The sequence below is a fragment of the Nanorana parkeri genome, unplaced genomic scaffold (genome assembly GCF_000935625.1).
Source record: "Nanorana parkeri isolate BGI_ZX_2015 unplaced genomic scaffold, ASM93562v1 scaffold195, whole genome shotgun sequence".
NCBI classification, from domain to species: domain Eukaryota; kingdom Metazoa; phylum Chordata; class Amphibia; order Anura; family Dicroglossidae; genus Nanorana; species Nanorana parkeri.
Genome location: NW_017306463.1, coordinates 349189 through 364293, shown reverse-complemented (window position 1 = coordinate 364293; position 15105 = coordinate 349189). Strand labels below are relative to the sequence as shown.

Genomic DNA, 15105 nt, shown 5'->3' with positions numbered 1-15105 from the left:
AGGAGAGACAGCCAGGAAAGAGAGGAGAGACAGCCAGGAAAGAGAGGAGAGACAGCCAGGAAAGAGAGAGCAAGGGGAGGTTTTTTTTTCCCGTTGGTAGATCTCATGTAGCTCGTCATTTGAAAAGTAGATCTTAACACAAAAATGGTGGGCACCCCTGGTGTAGACATTTTAAGCATTCACAGGATAGAATGTACTGACACTTCTTGCCTTTTAGTTTTCGATAAAACAGAATTCCATATATATATATGACCATCTAAAAGTTGCATTCTAAAATAGAGCATGGCTTACCTATGGCTGGTGTATAGTTTCTTTCTTGAAGTGGTCTTGGATGATATGCTTGTAAATTCTGTTTGATATAAATAAGCAGGGATAAATTTATACCCACAGTTCACGAAAATAACAGTGAGCCTGTAAGCAATAAAAATATGGGCACTGCCATTGCTGACCCCCTTTTAAACCCCAACCCTGGGCTATGTAGACTTCTCCTATATGGGCTCCCCTCCACCAGAGGCTCCCCCCTCCCCACAAGTATTTTGTACTTTTTAGTTTAAAAACCTATACCCTGACAGCAGGCAGTAGAGAAAAAGCCTTGCTTTCTGTGTGGATGCTGCCTGTAGTTTCTCTGCAAAGGTCCGACATGTTCCCTGCAGAGTCAGAGCTCTTTATTCAGCAGGTAGCATATGCTTAACAGTTTGTTGAGCTGTAGCTCTGATTCAGTAGGGGGTATGTCAGACTCTGCAGAGAGACCACTGCTTACACACAGGAAGAAGGGGCCTTCTGTGCAGCTGCTGGAAGGGGAAAGGCTTTTCTACTCAGGCTGTGGCTGCTTTAGAAACTTTAAGACATTGAACACCGTTTTGTTTGGATGCACCTGGAATGTATTTAGTTGATTTTAAAGTTCAGTTAGGAAAGTTTGTGAAAAGGACACCTCTCATATTCGTATACCCAAACTCATCAGTCCCGTCCGAAAAGCCAGGTGGCGGCCAACAGAGGCACAGCACAGCGGCCACTAGTAATCCAATGTATGTAAAGCCGCACTCAGCAGCCAGGACCTCGATGTAAAAAAGTTTATTTCCAGGAATCTAAACTGTTACAAGCATAACAAGACCCACACAGACTCTGACATGCTTTCCTGAAAAGAATCTTGTTTATGCTTTTAACTAGGGATGCACGGATACCGGTTTTTCGGTATAGAGTATGAGTACCGATACTTATACTTCGGTACTTGTCGATACCAAGTACCGTTACCGGTACTTCCGGTAGTATAGAGCCGTCTTCCCGGGCAATCAGGAAGGCTTCTTGATTGCCTGGGAAGCCGACTCCATTCTGTTTGGCCAGCTGGATGCTGATTGGCATCGAGGTCGGCCAAACAGATCTGAAAATATGGTGACACGACTGGGCACCCGGCAGGCACCTAATTCCCCTCACATAAATCCTTAGCCACATTCATTAACGTACCAGTCCCTCGGCCAGCACTCTTCAAAGTGGGCAGACACCGCACTCCAAGATCTCCCCACGTCTCCTGTGTACAGCGCTCACGTGATCGGCGCTCAGCCTGCTACTGCGCAGACTGCCCAGCGCTCTCATTCAGAAATCCTGTGCATGCGCAGTAGCAGGCTGAGCGCCGATCACGTGAGCGCTGTGCAGTGTGCACACAGGAGACGGCAGATCTGGCCGAGGGACTGGTATGTTAAAGAATGCTTAGTATCTATGTGAGGGGAATTAGGTGCCTGTAGGGTGGGGGTCGTGTCGCTATGGTATTAGATTTGTTTGGCCGGTTTGACACCGATTGGATGGGAATAAGCATTGAGCAAGCCAAACAGCATGGAGTCAGCTTCCCGGCTCCATCTTTTCTTGCGGCACTGCCGGTCAGAGGGAAATCTCCCTCTGACTGGATGTTCTAGTATCGGGAAAGGTATCGGAGCATTTGGGCGAGTACGAGTACTCGCCCAAATACTCGGTATCGGCACAGATATCGATACTAGTATCGGCGCATCCCTACTTTTAACGGTTTAGATTCCTGGGAATACATTTTTTTACATCGAGGTCCTAGCTGTTGAGTGTGGCTTTACATACATTAAACATCAGTTGGGCTCTAAGTTTGTCATTACCCCCCTGGCGGTATGATTATCTCAGTATTTATTGTTTTCTTTCTATTTTTTACTGTTGAATTTCTCTCAGGTTCCGTCCCCCTGCAATGCCGGCGCTCGCAGGGAAGGAACCCGGAAGACGCCCGAGTGTGGCTCGGGGTTACCGCTTTTGGTACGGAAAATTTACCCCCGAGCCACACTCGGGATTACCGCCAGGAAGGTTAAGTGGCCCACCCATGAGAAACAACTGACTAACTTCCTAATTGTTATCTGGTTATTGTTCAAATCTTGATTGAGGAGTCACTTTTCACCACCAGTTCTTTATAGTGCAGGCACAGAGAGAAGTATAACCTTAGATGCTTTTGCATCTACTGCATCTGTTAGAGTTAATTAAACTTCTACCAGTACCTCTATATCTAAGGCAGAGCTGCAAAAAACAGCAAAGAGGCATTTGGACAGAGAAAAGCTTTTCTTTCAGAAGTGATTCTAAAGTTTAGCAGTAGGTGGGAATGAAAGTCATTCATTATTTTTACCTTATGAAACAGCTGTTCATGATACAGAGCTACAAACTCAGCATTTCCTGATGACTTTCCCCACCTGCTGAACAGGTTTAGAACCAGGCCTGAAAAAGAAACAGAAGTCTAATAGAAAGAGGGATGACCAAAGCAGCACTCACACCAACAGTAGTTAAAGGGAACCTGTGCTTTGTCCATAATGCACAAAGTAACAAGTTCCCTTTAATGCAGGAACCCTTAAGGCATGACACTGCCCCTGTCTCTCTACAATGCAGTTTGTGAGTGGTGGATGACCAAAAGACAAGTAAATCCCCAGTAAGCTGAAATTAAGGCATACAGCCAATTACATAACTGTGCTAGAGTTAAGAAATTAAGTGGTGACAGTTCCCTGCCGACAGCCAGTTGACTGGACAATAAAGGAGCAACAACACAAGTTATTAACTCTCCTCACTGTGCTTCCTTCTCCTGCCAATATGTTCCATGTCAACATACAGTGTGGAAAATAATTTTTTGATCCCCTGCAGATTTTTTATCATAGGTGTATTTTCAATGATAGAGACAGACTATCAACCAGAAATCTAGAAAAAACACATGATACAAATGTTATAAATTGAGTTGTAGTTCAGCGAATAAAATAAGTATTTGATCCCCAAGCAAACCATGACTTAGTACTTGGTGGAGAAACCCTTGTTGGTAAGATGTTTCTTGTAGTTGGTTACCAGGATTGCACACATCTCAGGAGGGATTTTGGTCTACTCTTCTTTACAGATCTTCTCTAAATCCTTAAGGTTACTTGGCTGTCGCTTGGCAACTCGAAGTTTTGCTCCCTCCATAAATTTTCTGTAGAATTAAGGACTAGAGACTGGCTAGGCCACTCCATGACCTTAATGTGCTTCTTCTTGAGCCACTGCTTTGTTGCCTTGGCGGTTTGTTTTGGGTCATTGACATGCTGAAAGACCCATCTTCAGATTTCTGGCTGAGGGAAGGAGGTTCTCATCCAAGATTTTACAATACATGGCCCCTCAATGCAGCAAAGTCGGCCTGTACCTTTAGCAGAGAAACAGCCCCAAAGCAGGTTTACACCTCCGTGCTTGACTGTAGGGATGGTGTTCTTAGGGTCATAGTCAGCATTTTTCTTCCTCCAAACACGGCGAGTCCTGTTAATGCCAAAGAGCTCAATTTTGGTCCCATATGACCGCAGCACTTTCTCCCAATCCTACTCTGAATCATTTAGATGTTCATTGGCAAACTTCAGACGGGCCTGTACATGTGCCTTCTTGAGGAGGGGGACCTTGCAGGCGCTGCAGGATCTCAATCCATGGCGGTGTATTGTGCCTTGAGATCATTCACAAACGCCTCCCGTGTAGTTCTGGGCTGATCCCTCACTTTTCTCATGATCGTCCTTACCCCATGAGGCGAAATCTTGCATGGAGCTCCAGACCGAGGGCGATTGATGGTTATTTTGTATTCCTTCCATTTGCGAATAATCGCTCCAACAGTTGTTTCATTCTCACCAAGCTTCTTGCCGATAGTTTTGTAGCCCATTTCAGCCTTGTGCAGATCTACAATCTTGTCCCTAATGTCCTTTAATAGCTCCTTGGTCTTGCCCATGGTGGTGAGGTTTGAATGGAAGAAAGAGATTCTGTTGACAGGTGTCTTTTGTATACATAATGAGTTGCCGTTAGGAGCACCTTCTTAAAGTGACAGGACTAAACTCTGTACCACATAGTCAGTATGTGGGAGGAGCCAGAATTGTTGTTGGTTGGTAGGGGATCAAATACTTATTTTACTCACTGAACTGCAATTCAATTTATAACATTTGCATTATGTGTTTTTTCTGGATTTTTGGTTGCTATTTTGTCTCTACCATTTAAAATACACCTATGATAAAAATTATAGACCTTTCATTTCTTGCAAGTGGGCAAACTTACACAATCTGCAGGGGATCAAATACTTATTTTCCTCACTGACCTGACAACTAAGTGTGAAAGCCATATATCACACCCAGAGTATGTGATTTACATTTCAAATGGCCAAACATACAAAAAGGATGGACTCACCTGATTAAATCTCTTAAACACAATGTCTTTCAGAGAATCCAAGCATCGGCTTTTCAGGTCCATCTCCTGAATCTGACTGTATCTAGCAGCACTTAACAGTGCCTATAAAAGAGACATAAAAAAGAAAAAATCCCATGAAATGCTACAAACAAGAACCCTTGTCACTGACTCCTAGGGTGATGAATCACTTTTATACTGTGCGTTTTCCTAAATTGAAAATGGAGAGGTGCATTTCCCATGTTAAGCAGATATATTCCACAGTGGTTCAGCAGAGGTTTTAATTGGCATCAGCCTACTCCATAAAAATAAATTGATATCTATCTATCTATACACACACACATACACACACGAGCAATCTTTTTCAGAAAAACTGCCGCCAAGTACTTTAGCACTTTTTTTTTTAAAATCACAAAACAATATAAAGCAGAATGCCCTGCTCTGATGACTTTGCACCTAAGTGACTACACCAAATAATGCAAAATTAAACAACTCATCACAATGCTCGATAAATACTAGCCACTTCTGGACATGGTGGGAACTCATGAAGCACCCCCACTGTGCATATAAATGTACACACTTCTCAGCATGTGAGCACATGTGCAGCTCAGTGTACAGTACAATCTAAACTAATCTACTAACAGACAAGTGAGAAGCATTTAAAAAAAGTATTACTTCTTGCAATTTATTTTCAAGATGCACTTTAAAGTGTATCTAAACTAGGGATGCACCGATACCCATCCTAGTATCGGTATGGGTGCCGATACCAAGTATTTGGGAGAGTACCCATACTCGCCCAATGCTCCAATACTGGAACTTCCGGTCAGAGGGAAATCTCTCTGACTGGTAGTGCCGAAGCAGCATGGAGCTGGCTTCCTTTCCAATCAGGAAGCGGGGCAATGGGCTATGACCTGCCTCCCCTTTGGCTAGGGAGCCGGCTTCACTTGTTGCTAGGCAGCCTGGCGGCACCTCACAACTCACCTCCCTGATTAGTCTGGAAGCCAGGCTGCCGAGCAACAAGTGAAGCCAGCTTCCTAGAAAATCAGGAAGCCGGAAGGGGATTCATAACATGCTGCCCGGCTTCCTGCTTGGCTAGGAAGCTGGCTTCACTTGTTGCTAGACAGCTTGGCTTCCTGTTCAATCAGGAAGCCGGACAGCACCAGCAAGTGAAGCCGGTGTTCTTTCGATAGAACACCCGCTTCCCATGCAATCAGGTCATGATCCGCTGCCCAGCTTCCTGATAATCGGGGCACACGGTACCTGTATCGGTACTCAATACCGAAAAAAAGGTATCAGTGCATCCCTAATTTGAACCCAAGAACATAAAAGTAGTACATTGCAGCGTAGCAGTCCTTAGATGTCATGGCTGAATTAGTTTTCTTTTTTCCCCCCCCTATATTACCTGGAGATCCTAGGGTGACAACACTTATAAGCAGTGTTGTCACCCTAGGTCAGGTAATGTGCAGAACCCCCCCATTGTTATGGAGGGGGGTATTCCTTAACTCACAGTTGAACTGGGCAGGGCAGGAAACACTGCTTGAAATTTGCACAGGAAGGTACAAGCACATTTGATTTCTGGCAGGAAGAAAAGATTTTTTTTTGCGTTGCACTTATCAAAACATATATAAGAAAGTGCCTTCAATGTTATATTTGACAGACCAAAATGGAACCAAAGAGAAGTTTATGGTTAAGGTTTACATGCACTATACAGCATAGATGGATGCCCCTTACTCCTTAAAGGGGATAAGGAAGCATATATAAAACCTGCACACATAAAAGCTATGCAATAATTCAGAGAACCTAGACTCTCCTATTAGGATTCCTTGAAATGGGTCACACAGCCTCAAAAACACAAGGTAATAGAAATATTGCCTTGTTGGTACAAGCTAAGCATGGCTATTTCTCAATAAGAAACTGAAGTACATACTTGACACAAGACAGGCCGGAAGGTACGTGAAAGATTCGTAAAAAAGGCATAAGGTGTCTGGGTGTGGTACACAACAAAGGTAGGCTTGTACTGATTGGGCTTCATACTAGTTTGACCCCAAGCTAAGCGGATCCACATGGCTTCTCCAAAATCTTTGAAGTGGATAGTTACCTAAAAGGAAGGGAAACAGAAAAAAAAAATGTATTTCTTTTAAATGTATAGCCTTTTGCTCATATAAGGAAACATGGAGGTTATCATGCTTGACTACCTTCCAAAAGGGCTAGTAGCTAATTGAATGCTGGCTGAATACTTTGAGTAAGCAACCTAAAATAGTCTCAGAAAATCACTATAGCTGCCAGTCAACTAACATTTCATAAGGAAGTCAGCAATGGTAGCCCCTGCATCTCTTTAAAGCCATGTTTGCCTTTAAGCAATTTCCCATCAAAGTCTCAACAATTCTGCCTTGCTTCCTGTTCCAGAGGCAGACAATTAGTGCCCCTGCCTCAAATATAGTTCTTCTCTTTTGCCTTTTGTGGTGTGTAATCTTGTGCAGCTCACACAGAGTTTACAGCAGTGGCAGCGAGGGCAATAAATAATGTCAGGACTGCGTGTGCAATACTTGTCTTTGGCTCTGCTATGTGTACATTCATGGCAGTAAAAGGTTTGTGACTGTGCTGCTCCAGTCTTTTTATATCACATCACCTAAATCTTTATTAAAGATAAATATATATACATATTTTTTTTATACATTTTATTCAGTGGTCACATGACTGCACAGCCTCATTTGCCTGTCAGTGGAAACAAGGGGCTAGGCTGATGCTGCAATAGGTGTGGCCCTCCACCTCAATTCACAGTGACAATGAGCCAGAGTAAGATTCTGTGGGTGGGAGTGTGGCCGCAAAACGGACAGGAGATACAGACATGCCATGCATTGGCACGGTGTCCTGTAGTTCCTAGCAATAATCCCAGGGAAGCAAACTGGATCTGCTTCCGTGTTTGTGTGATCAGTTTTAAAAAGGAAATAAAGGAAACTGGCAGGATCACCATATATTTAAAAGCAACATACAAAAATAAAACATTACAGACTGCACTTACTCAAAAGTCAATGAATAACCACAGTTATATGTGGATTCTTAATATTTGGGGTAATATACATTTTATTAGAGAACATCATACATAATACATTTATACTAAACTCAGGAGTTACACCTTAAAAATACAGTCAAATACCTCAACTATTAACAAAAAATGTATCTTATTTGTACATCACTCAGCTGTAGATCCTCAAATCATCTCTGAATTGGTGCCGACACTGTCCTTCCTTCTGGAGGGTGATTATATTTGTTCCCCATGGTCCCTGTGTGTGTTGTAAAGTATCTCACGCCTGTGATGGACTACAATCCCAATAAATAAAAATGAGTAAACTAAACGCGAGATTGTAGCCTATCACAGGAGCGAGCTTGGAGTAGTGGATCATTTACAACACACACAGGGACCATGGAGAATAAAAATAGCCCCCCTCCAGAAGGAAGGACAGTGTCAGCAACAATTCAGAGATGATTTGAGGATCTACAGCCGAGTGATACACAAATAAGATCCATTTTTGTTAAAGGAGAACTATGAGGTGAGTGCTTTTCACTCACCTCATAGTTCTAGCCAACCTGTGACAATGAGACTGTCACAGGTCGGCTCAGTAGATCGGGATGTGAGCGAACACATAATGGCGTTCACTCACCTCTCGATCCTGTCACGGCTCTCTGCCGTGACGGGGGAGGGGCTGGATTCCCCCCTCCGCCAGCGCTGACTGGCGGAACGGACGGGGGAGGGTACAGCTGGCTCTGCCTCTAGATAGGCAGAGCCAGCTGTCAGTCACGCAGCTGGGCGGATCTTGGCATAATTGTCAGGATCCGCTACAGCGTCTCAGTATACCGCGAGCAGCAGCTTGCGGTATACGGAGCCTAGGGTGACAGGAGCAAAATAGCAAAACGTTTTCCTGGCACACTCACAAGCCAGCATGTAAAGAAACTTGTCTCACACCAAGGTTAAAAACAGAGGTTTGGATACACGTCTTCTGCAGAAAATTTGAAAGCCGCACAGCCACGACAAGGCACCTCTCATAGTGCGGTCCTAACTCTAAACTATCAGAGCCTCCATCTTGGAGCACAGAGCCTCCATCTTGGAGCACATGGGACGCTAGTTTGTGTCCTCCCGTTACCCTAAGGAGAACTATGGGGAAAAGCCTTAACCCCATAGTTCTCCTTTAATGGTTGAGGTCCTTGAATGCATTTTTAAGGTTTAACTCCTGAGGTAAACCTTTAAACATAACTGCCTGGTAAGCAATGCGTGTTAGTTACGCAGAATTTCTAACATATTTGATGGCCATGATGAAATGTTTACTCTGAAGAACGTTATAGAATATTAAACCTTGTACCATCTTACATTTTTCGTAACTGCGTGGATGGCCTTTTTGAACCGTACTTTGAATTCCGACACATCAATGTGATTCATTTCAGAATCTGCAGAGAAAATAAAAGTTAATCTTTGATAGGAAAATAATATTTAAAATCACAAACTTTGGGCTAAGCGTGACTCTTGCAAGTGTGGGAAGTAGGAAATTAGGGTTAAAGTGACATTAAGGGCAAAAGCCCCCCCTCCCCCCCTACACACACACTGCTAATGTAAGGACTTACCTTAACCAGTTGACATCCGCTGCGTTAAACCCCCTTCCCATCCAGGCCATTTTTCAGTATTCAGCGCTGCGGTACTTTGACTGACATTCATTCAGTCAAAGTTCAGTCAAAATTTATTCGGGGTCACGTCGGGTAAAAAGACACTAAACATGTCAAGCCTTAAAATTGCGTGCGCGCGCGAAACCTCAAAAAACGATAATACCCAAAATTGGCCATAGGCGACGCTTTAAAAGCTGTTACCGCTCATCAGTTTAGTGTTATCAGTGATTGATGGCCCTAAAATGATTGCTCTCACTGCGACGTTCGCGGCGATATGTAACATGTGTAGCGCAATTGTAATTTTTGCGCGCTGGGGCACCGGGCGCGTATTTACGTTTATAGGCGCGTAAACGTGGGGGTGGGGGAGTTAAGCATTTTGGGGGTTTTTTTTCCACTTTTTTTATATGTGACTTTTATTTTTTTTATTTATATATATTTTTTTTGCACTTATTGTTATTGCTATTATACTGTATAGGGGGACAACAATCCCCCTATATAATAGCAAAGGCACACTGACAGGTCCTCTTTATGGAGACATTAGGGGTCTCTAGGACCCCTAATGTCACCTGTGGACCCCAAAAGAAGCTGATGAAGCAGAGATCTGCTTCATCAGCTTCTTTTCTCTGGCTATAGCAGCCAGATGACTGACAGGTGAATGCGGAAGTGATGTAACACACATCACTTCTGCATTCACAGCCCGGAGGGAAACAGCAAGGAGCTGATCTCCCGTCCTCCTTCTCCTGACGCCCTCCGAGCCGGTCCCGGGTCGCAGATGGGGCAGCAGATCCCGGGATTGCAGGTGAGGTGTCAGGGGGGGGTGCAAAAAAACGGCGGCGGCCGCCGATCGTCTATATGTGAAACACCCGGTAACGGGTGTTTGCATTGATCGGGTCCCTTCTGCCCGTGCGTGCCCGCTAGGGGGCGCGCACCAGCAGAAAAAAAGTGTCGTCTGGAGACGGCAACCCGCCAATGCAGCAGTGCCGTCCATTTTTTTACAACGGGCGGACGGCAAGTGGTTAACTGATGCCTCTTAATCCAATCTTCTTCTTTCTTGCAGTTTTCAGCTGTCCCCTCTGTCCCACGGAGTCTGTGCGGGTGCACGCTGCTCCATAGACTTACCTTGTGTCTCTCCTCGTCTCCCGGCTGAAGATCTGAACTGCGCATGCCCACGTCCCAAGATCCTTTGCACCCGCCCGAGAAATTTTCAGATGTTTGGACGGGAGCGTGCGGCGGAGACACAGGTAAGTATTAACCCTTTCAAAAAGGGTTTAAAAAAAAAAATCGTTTTGCATATATCTACTGCTTGGTAGCCGTAGATATATGCAAAAAAACAATGAGGGTTTAATAACCCTTTAAACATATCACATAAATAACTACCTGTTGGCTTAGTCATCTGATAAACATCCCAAGTCCTCTTTTTTCCATTGGAGTGATTATCTGTAGAAGGTGGATACAAAAAAGTTGAGATTGCAGGCATTTAAATATCATGTTTATTTCTATTTTGTCCGATACAAATTGCAGTTTAAAAGGTAAATTCAATTCTATTAAAAACCTGACAATTGAAATCTGGATGTAAAATGAACCATTCTCTCAGGGTCTCCGTTTTAGTGCCTAAGGCGGATATCTACACGCTGGTGTGTCTGCACAGTATCAGTGTCCTTTAATAGACATGAACATACTATGTTCTATGTATGTACTAAGTCCCTGCAACCTACAGGGATACAAACAGTGTATTCGTTTCCAATGCAAGTTATAGGTGCATTAGCATGAAGATGTTAACTCCAGACACTGCTGGGCCAAACAAGCAAAAAGAGGGGTCAGTCTCATGTCACTACTTCCATTGACAAAAGTAACCAGGTGAGCAGTTAAAAATAGCTTCAGTTACCCTTTCAAGTGAACACATTTTGTCCATTCAGGGCAAGGCACCAGGTTTAGTAATTACTCGCCTTTCTCCCCGCCCACTTCACCACTGCAGCCCAGAGAAAAGCTCTGTACATTATGAGTTGGAGCTTACACAGGCCTGTCCCAGTGCTTGAAAATAGCTATTGCCCACTCTAGCGCTGCATCCTGAGAGGAAGTCATATGTGTAATGGAACAGAGCGGTGTGAACCAGCCCCATTCACACCCATTTAATTTTCGATGCCCTTCTGTTAGCATCCATTGAAAAACAGATCCGGTGTGAATGGGACTAAAAGGTAATTTACAAAAAAAAAAAACTGACTCCCTTTTAGGATTACTAAAGCTGGCCATATACCTATAGATTATCTGCAGACTTTCTATGGTCAGATGGACAAAGTGCAACAGATTCCTCCATCTACGCTAAACTGTGTGGATGGAGGAATCTCCCACTGGGTCAAGCTTCAGTATCTTGCTTGTCAGCCCCGCTGGCTCTCAAAATACCTGAACAATCTGATTGGATGCAGGCAGGGTTCAGGGGACACCGTGCCGCACTCTCAGGGTTCACTTGCAGCACTTGCGTAATATTTTAGTACTTCCCATTACAGGATTTATGCCTAACAGGCCAGGATTTCCTATAGTAAAAGCAGCTCTGATCTGTGCCCACCAACTACATCATCTTGCATAATTAAGCAAATCCTAAAAAACTGCCTTAAAGTGATATTAAAGCCTCTTTTTCTTATATATTTCCTACAAGGAGACCAACCTTTGATTTAGGCTGTTCCCGTTTTTCTTTAAAAGTTTTGAATTCCTAGTTTTCTAGTGGGTCACCGCATCAATCATCCCCCCTTGCACAGGTGCCTCCGTCGGCTAATGGAGGCACCCGTTCGCGCCATCAGTGGCTGTGTGCGTTCGTAGACACGCCCCTCCTCTCCGCCAAACAGTTTGATTGATGGCAATAGGAGCCCATGGGGAACGTAGGATCGCTTTGGGACCTGCGGCGGGGACGAGGGGAGAAAAAAGGTACAGGGCTGTTTTTACCCTAATGCAGAGATGTTGAAAATCAAACCAATAGGAAAAAATTGCAGAAAATTCAAAAATGGCTTGGCCAGCTGATTTGAAAAATGTTCCAGAGGGCTTGGCAGCGAAAGGGTTAAGGAAAAAAATGCCAAGACCTTAATACTACTTGACTACAATGGGTTTTTTCGGTCTACAGAGCAAACTTTTCAGTTTGAAGCCATTAATTGGGCCGCTCTTCCTACTTGTAAAAAGAAAGCACAATTCCTCAGCAATGCGACAGTTAAACCAACACCACTAAGGATTTTAGCAGCTTGATGGGTTATACATCCAGACGCAGATGATGAATGCCAGTGTAAAAGTTACAGCCATTCATCAGGTAGCCACACTCCAAGTCTGTGCAGATGCAGAAACTGTCAGTTTAACTGGAGCGTTTCATTAAAAAGGAGAACTATGAGGTGAGTGATTTTTACTCAACCTCATAGTTCAAGCCGACGTGTGACAATGAAACTGTCACACGTCAGCTCATTAGATCGGGAAGTGAGCGAACACATACCGTCGCTCGCTCACTTCTCGATCATGTCCCTGCAGAGAGCCGTGACCTTCACTCATGGGTCTCTGCAGGCATTCCCCCTCCCCCCCAGCGCTGACTGGTGGAACGGACGGGGGAGGGTACAGCTTGCTCTGCCTTTAGATAGGCAGAGCCAGCTGTCAATCACGCACCTGGGTGGATCTCGACAATAATATCGGGATCCGTCCTGGCTACGGCGGTCTCAGTATACCATGAGCTGTAGCTCGAGGTATACTGAGCTTTGGGTCACGGGAGGACGCTAGTTTGTGTCCTCCCATGACCCTTATGAAAACTATGGAGAAAAACACTGACCCCATAGTTCTCCTTTAAATCAAGAGATTAAGAAAATGCATAGCGCTAAACAGAGACGTATGACTAAGACACATCTGCCTCAACTCAAAGGGTCATTTTCCGTTTCTGAGAGATGCAACCCTTTTATTGTGAAGGTAAAAAACTGATCTCAGGTTCATATGATGGTAGTTCAGCTCTTATCTAAAAACAGTTAAGAAGCAGCTCTGAAGAAACAACTTACAGATGATATCTAAATCTGCCGCGTGATTTAGTGTAGCCTGTTTTGCCTGGAGAGAGGGGAAAACAAAGTGGATGTTTAGAGAAATCAAACAAGCACATTAAAACACCATATAATGTGGACTAACCACCAGCATTTGAATAAAACCTGTGCCAAGAGAATTCCCGGCATCACATGAGATCAGCAGCCACATCTCCAAAGCATATAACTTTTCAAAGCTCACAAAAGTACATGAGCTTGGGGCAAAGTCGTGTGTTTTGGCCAAAAAAGACTTAAAAAAAGGAGTGCCTAAAACGCATTCCTAAACATGCAAAAAAGCCTGTTCAAGCAGAATGGGCAAATACATATAGAGGGACTGAAAACGAAATGTTATTTCAGGCTCCATTTCATGCCCAAAACCTAGGCTGTGGTCTTGTGATCTCTGCTGAAGGAAAAGGTTGGGGAAATCAGCTTTCTTGCACTCCGATTCTTCCCTTCAGCAATCACTGAAGCAAATGCCTCGGTATTGATCCAACCAACACAGAGAAGGGTTTTCTCCAGGAAAATTAAGTATTTATTTATTCAGCAAAACGTAGCATTATACATCTGAATATATTAAACCATGTATAGCCAAAACAATTGTTTTAGTTTTGGATAAAATAGGGAAGGGTTAAAACCCTTGCCAGTTTATTTTTTGCTGTCCGTGTACCCTTGGGGATATTTCCCTTCACATCCTGCCCTAGGGATGCAACAGGAAGTTAGGAGAAACCCCTGAAAAGGGAGGGGAATTCCCCTCTTAGACAAATGTTCCCAGAAGGGTGTCCAAACTGGAAGATTTCCCCTTACCTCTTGTTCTGGAGTCAGCTCTAAAACTTTGTACTTCCACTCGCTTTCTAAGTAATAATGGTGACCAACCAGTACAAATAGGGGGTTTACTCCCCTAATGGGGTCACAGCAATAAAGATTTGAAAAAGAGTCTAACCATTTAGGCATTTTCTTTTTCTATCCCCAAAAAATAATAATAAAAAGATACATTACTGGGCATGGTGATTAGGTAGGAGCACTGTGATTTGTGCACTGTTACCCGGGCTGCAAACATTGCATACTTATGATTACTGCATTAAGCTCCTGTGTTGTGTCACTTTAAAGCAGACCCGCACCCCCCTTTCTATCCTTGCGCCACACATCCCAGGAGGCTTTAAGGCAATCTGCAACACACTGCTCATGCACGGTGTCATCAGAAGGGAAACTGCAAGAACCCAGAAAAGACGGCCAGCTCACGATGAGGTAAGAAGAGAGGATGGCAGTGTGGGCCTAGGTGTGCTGCAGCAGAGGTGGGTTACAGTAAAACAAGAGGATTACTGAAAATTTTGGAAAAAAAAGTTTTTTTTTACATTATGCTATAAAACAACTAATATTACCCACTTTTTTGGTAAAATATAAAAGATGGGGTCAAGTCGGGTAAATAGACACCAAACATGTCAAACGTAAAAATTGCGCGCACTCGCAAAAAACTAGCATACCCAAAATTTGCCATAGGGAACGCTTTAAAAGCTTTTACCGCTCATCAGTTTAGTGTTATCAGTGATTGATGGCCCTAGAACTATTGCTCTCATTCCGACGTTCGCGGCGATATGTAACATGTGCGGTCGTAATGGGTGCAATCGTCGTCTTCGCAGGTATGCGCACCTGACGCATGTTTACATGCGTGTATGTAGGGGTGGGGACTTTAACCTCTTGCCGTCCGCCCGTAGTAAAAAAAACGGACGGACGGCACTGCTGCATCTGCGGG

General features: G+C 44.0%; 1 protein-coding gene across 1 annotated transcript in view; it reads right to left on the bottom strand.

The window, feature by feature from the left end:
- The window catches only part of CENPN (centromere protein N), a 23650-nt gene that overhangs the window by 4387 nt on the left and 4158 nt on the right, over positions 1 to 15105 (bottom strand). Inside the window, exons 3-8 of the mRNA XM_018555404.1 lie at positions 13338 to 13383; positions 10699 to 10758; positions 9032 to 9108; positions 6593 to 6763; positions 4669 to 4770; positions 292 to 349 (exon numbers count right to left, since the gene is read on the bottom strand). Of these exons, the coding sequence (XP_018410906.1) occupies positions 292 to 349; positions 4669 to 4770; positions 6593 to 6763; positions 9032 to 9108; positions 10699 to 10758; positions 13338 to 13383 (514 nt within the window). The remainder of the gene's footprint in view (positions 1 to 291; positions 350 to 4668; positions 4771 to 6592; positions 6764 to 9031; positions 9109 to 10698; positions 10759 to 13337; positions 13384 to 15105) is intronic.